Source organism: Penaeus monodon, chromosome 18 (assembly GCF_015228065.2).
Source record: "Penaeus monodon isolate SGIC_2016 chromosome 18, NSTDA_Pmon_1, whole genome shotgun sequence".
Classification (NCBI taxonomy): domain Eukaryota; kingdom Metazoa; phylum Arthropoda; class Malacostraca; order Decapoda; family Penaeidae; genus Penaeus; species Penaeus monodon.
The window spans coordinates 18,133,292-18,138,291 of NC_051403.1; the positions used below are offsets into that span (position 1 = coordinate 18,133,292).

General features: G+C 33.5%; 1 protein-coding gene across 1 annotated transcript in view; it reads left to right on the forward strand.

The window, feature by feature from the left end:
- Window positions 1–5,000, forward strand: part of LOC119584303 (myelin transcription factor 1-like protein) — an 18,072-nt gene that overhangs the window by 13,065 nt on the left and 7 nt on the right. The window contains exons 8-12 of the mRNA XM_037932841.1: window positions 1,299–1,451; window positions 1,857–1,949; window positions 2,299–2,448; window positions 2,911–3,006; window positions 4,471–5,000. The exon at window positions 4,471–5,000 is cut by the window's right edge and continues 7 nt beyond it. Coding sequence (XP_037788769.1) covers window positions 1,299–1,451; window positions 1,857–1,949; window positions 2,299–2,448; window positions 2,911–3,006; window positions 4,471–4,539 — 561 coding nt within the window. The 3' untranslated portion in view covers window positions 4,540–5,000. The remainder of the gene's footprint in view (window positions 1–1,298; window positions 1,452–1,856; window positions 1,950–2,298; window positions 2,449–2,910; window positions 3,007–4,470) is intronic.

Genomic DNA, 5,000 nt, shown 5'->3' on the forward strand with positions numbered 1-5,000 from the left:
CAGATAATGAATTGGTTATAAAAACGTAGATATTCTTTTATAGACTCTTGTATTTTTATCACGTATTGCATATAGAAACATACGGTAAGAGGAATATTTTAATGATAATGATAATGATAGCCAGTAATGCTCCCATTGGTATTTTATTGTAGTAATGAGAAAAAAGTAAAAATGATACGGATAAAGATTTTAATTGTAATATTGATGACGATAAAAACAGTGATAGTAATAATAACAGTAGGCCTAATAGCATAAAGATGATGATGATGATAATGATAATAATAATAATTGTGATAATGATAATAACAATATTGATGATAAAAAATAATGGTAATGGTGATGCTCCTACTATCAGAAATGATTATTGTAATGACAATAATAAAATTAATCATAATGATAATAATAGTAACAAGAACAGTAGTGATAATAATACTGATGATGATGATAATAATAATAATAATAATAATAATAATAATAATAATAATAATAATAGTAATGATGATGGTAATGATGATGATGATGATGATGATGATGATGATGATGATGATGATGATGATAATAATGACAATAATAATAATAATAATAATAATAATAATAATAATAATAATAATAATAATAATGATAACGATGATAGTCATAAACAAAGATTCTTTGGATCGCCTCTCTACACGCTCAGTTCCTCTGCATTCCCACCCACGCAGCCCCACCGCAACGCTCGGGCAGACCAACCCCGGGCCGGGCGGTGACTCGACCCGACGACACTTGAGTCAGAAGTTCAGCATGAATGATAATAATAGTAATAATAATAAAGATGATGATGATAATAATGGTAATAATAATAACAATAATGATGATGATGATAATAATGGTAATAATAATAACAATAATGATTATGATGATAATAATAGTAGTAGTAGTTGTTGTAATACCAATAAGGACAATAATAATAATAATAATAATAATAATAATAATAATAATAATAATAAGGGTAATTACTATTATTATAATGATAGTGATAATAAGAAAATAATGATAATTATAACAAGAACAATAATAATAGTGATAATCTTCTTCTTTTAACGGTAGGTTCATGTCTGAGCCGCCGTGGTCACACCATGATAATAATAATAATAATTACAATAGTAGTAACGACAAAGACAATAGCAGTAAAAATGATAACATGACACCTGCAACGTCAGTGATTCAGAGTGAAAACATTCCAAGCCAAGAAGTCTGTTTTTAAGATACCATTTATATAACTTATTACTCATAACGACCCTTCATTTCCCTCGACGCAGGCAGGTGAACACATTGTAAGCACCTATGAAAAAGCTAAGGAGAAACTGGCCATCTTAAAGGAACGTTTGGCAACCATTTTCACCAAACTGGGAGTGACCATCCAGCTCGGAGTCGAATACTGCTTCCAGAAACTCGCTCACGCCGTTGATCAGGTCAGTTGCAAGGCGGAGAGAATGGGCCTATATGCACTCTCTCTCTCTTTGTCTCTTTCTCTTGTTCTATCCCTCTCTCTCTCTCTCTCTCTCTCTCTCTCTCTCTCTCTCTCTCTCTCTCTCTCTCTCTCTCTCTCTTGCTTTCTCCCACTCTCTCTCTTTAACTCTGTTTCTCTCAACAGGATGTATTTCCTGTAAGAAATACACCTGTTTTTGTTCTTGTGTTTCTATGCTGCCCTTTCTTCTTATTTTCTCTTTCTTTTTTTCTCTGCCGCTGTATGTCTTCACATAACCAAGGGTTCATTTGAAACAAAATAACAAACAAGAGGAAAAAACACAACGTCAAATAAAGAGAGTGGATTTTCTCTTAAGTAATTTGCTGAAGTCAGGCGTCGTTTCCTGTAGGTTCGAAGCAGCCAGGTCTTTGACAAATTGGAGCAGGAACTCCAGAAGGGCAACGAGCAAGTGTCTGAATTCTTCTCTGTCTTGGGTCAGAAGGTGAGTTGTTCCTATTTGTTTATTCTTTGTAAGAATGTAAATGTGCCTCGCACCCATACACTGAAGTACACTTACATTTATGTACATGCACACAAATAACCAAACAAAAAATATACACAACAGACAAACACACATGTACAAACCTACCAAAGCAAATACATAAATGGCTACCAAAATTGACATTACAAATAATTCTGCTATAAAAGTACTGTCGAAACGTTAACCCCACACACACGCGCGTACGCGCGCGCATTATGTACTGTGTCATCATCTCTCACACCTCTTTTTCTACATTCTGCACAAATAACATTCTCGCACAAGCAATAACAAGACCTCTCCTTTCCAACAGATCACAGCCTGGAAGGCAGAGCACCCAGGCACAGATATCGATGCTGGTTTAGTAGTCCACCATGGCCAACAGGATGGCCAGGGAGATCAGCTGGGTCATAGTGTGGATGGGACACAGTATGGAGAGCAAGCTGTACCGGAGTTCTTCTGGGTGAGAATGGAGGGTCGTCGCTGTTTTTTATGATGCTAGATGAGTAGGGTGGTATGCAAATATATAGACAGATGTAGAGGGAGATAATGAAGATGGAATATGATGTATATAGGTTTATAGATGGGTAAACAGACAGGTGTGAATAGTGATATAAAATAGATTCATAAATTTCCATATGGAGCAATATATCAGGTTGATAAGGAAGTAAAAAAAATGCAATAGATATCTCTATAAACAGGTAAATCCACAACTAGAGAGATAGATGTATAGACAGATAAATATACATGTATACAAACTGGTGAGTGCATAAGACCAAAGAGATAGATAGATAGATAGACCGACAAACAGGCTTATAAATAGACTGATGGCTAGATAGGTAACTTATAAGAAACCATCGGCCTAACCTCTTACCAAAAACCAATGCAAAAGAGGACTATACATCATCTTCACCCTATGTTTCAGGACCAGCAAGTGGTAGGTGAGCTGGATAAGCTGGTGGAGCAAGGCGTGTTGACACAGGATGACCTCCAGGTGTTCCCGCTACAACAGTCAACTCAGGTACTGATAACCACACTTTATTTTGGACGGATGTTTTTGGCTGATGTAACAGTTGCGAATAGGGATATATATATATATATATATATATATATATATATATATATATATATAAATACATAAATATTTATGTATACATATGCATATATATATTTTGTATATATATATATATATATATATATATATATATATATATATATTTTTATATATGTATATATATATATGTTTATATATGTATATATATATACTTTTTATTTAGCTGCAACACCACTACCCGTTCTTTATTTGTTTATTTTTGCGTGTAATAGTAACGTAATCTAAATTACACTTTATATATTTTTATATTGTTTTGTTTTTCAATACAGGTGATGACAATACCGTACAGATGTTCTTTTTGTTTGTTTTTCATGTTTTTTTTACACGGGTAACTTAGTATAATATTTATTCTCAATATATTATAACATAACCCAAATGTTAGTTACCCTTCCATTAATCTGTAAGTCTAATCAGTCACTTCCTTTTGATATCCCATTCGTCTAAAGTCACACCAATTTAAGTGTACTAGAATCTTGCATAACTTTTGCCCAAAATTACCAACCTTTCTGAACCTCTCTGCGAAAGGTCACCGTACCTGGAAAGAAAGAAATTAGCGGTGAAGAGAGAAATACTTGTAAGGCACAAAAAATGGATAGATAGATAGCAAAGATAGAGGGATGAAAATGTACATAGATAGACAGAGAGACAAATGCACAGATGGATAGAAAGATAGAAAGATAGATGGATAAAGATATAAATAGACAGGCAGAGAGACAGATGGACAGATGGGTAGGTAGATAAAAAGATAATGTATATATATTTATATATATGTATATATATATGTATATATATGCGTATACATGTATATTTGTGTATATATGTATAACGAAATAGATAGACAGCCAGAGAGGCAGACGAATAGAAAGATAGATGGATAAAATAAACAAAGAAATAGATGTGTGTGTGTATACGTATATATATATATATATGTATATATATATATATATATATATATATATATATATATATATATATATATATATATATATATATATATATATATATATATATATATATATATATAATATATATATAATATATATATATATATATATATATATATATATATATATATATATATGCACACACATACATGAATATATATGTATGCATATTTATGTATATGTGTGTTTACGCACACACACACACACACACACACACACACACACACACACACACACACACACACACACACACACACACACACACACACACACACACATATATATATATACACATATATATGTATGTGTGTGTGTGTGTACATATACACACATATACACACACACATTCCCAACAATTCCACCCTTCCCGTTCCAGTCTTCGAAAATAAAAGCAAAGCGTCTAAATTCCGAATTCTTCTTTCCTTAGGGCTACGCCAGAGAGCGCAGGGAGAGGATGGTGAGGTCTTGGGTGGATTCCCTGAGGCACTTCGCTTAATAGGGCCACTTAAAGTAACACACAGATGTATATACACACATATCCACCTACACACGGCTATATGTACACATGGATAGACGCACATACACACACACACTCGCCTACTCTTCTTTCTCTTTCTCACGTAAGCACGTGCACATACACACAAACACGCACCACACACACACACACACACACACACACACACACACACACACACACACACACACACACACACACACACACACACACACACACACACACACACACACACACACACACACACACACCACACACACACACACACACACAACCTTTTCCCAATTTTTAATCTTTCTTTTTGTTTAATGCCTTTCAAAATTAGCCAAAAGGATGTCATTGTCACGTTCAGGTTTATATATGCAATATTTAAAGATCATATGTTGCATCTGTAATTTCTATGTGTATCCTGTTTTCGAGATTAATAAAAGAAATAATGTTCA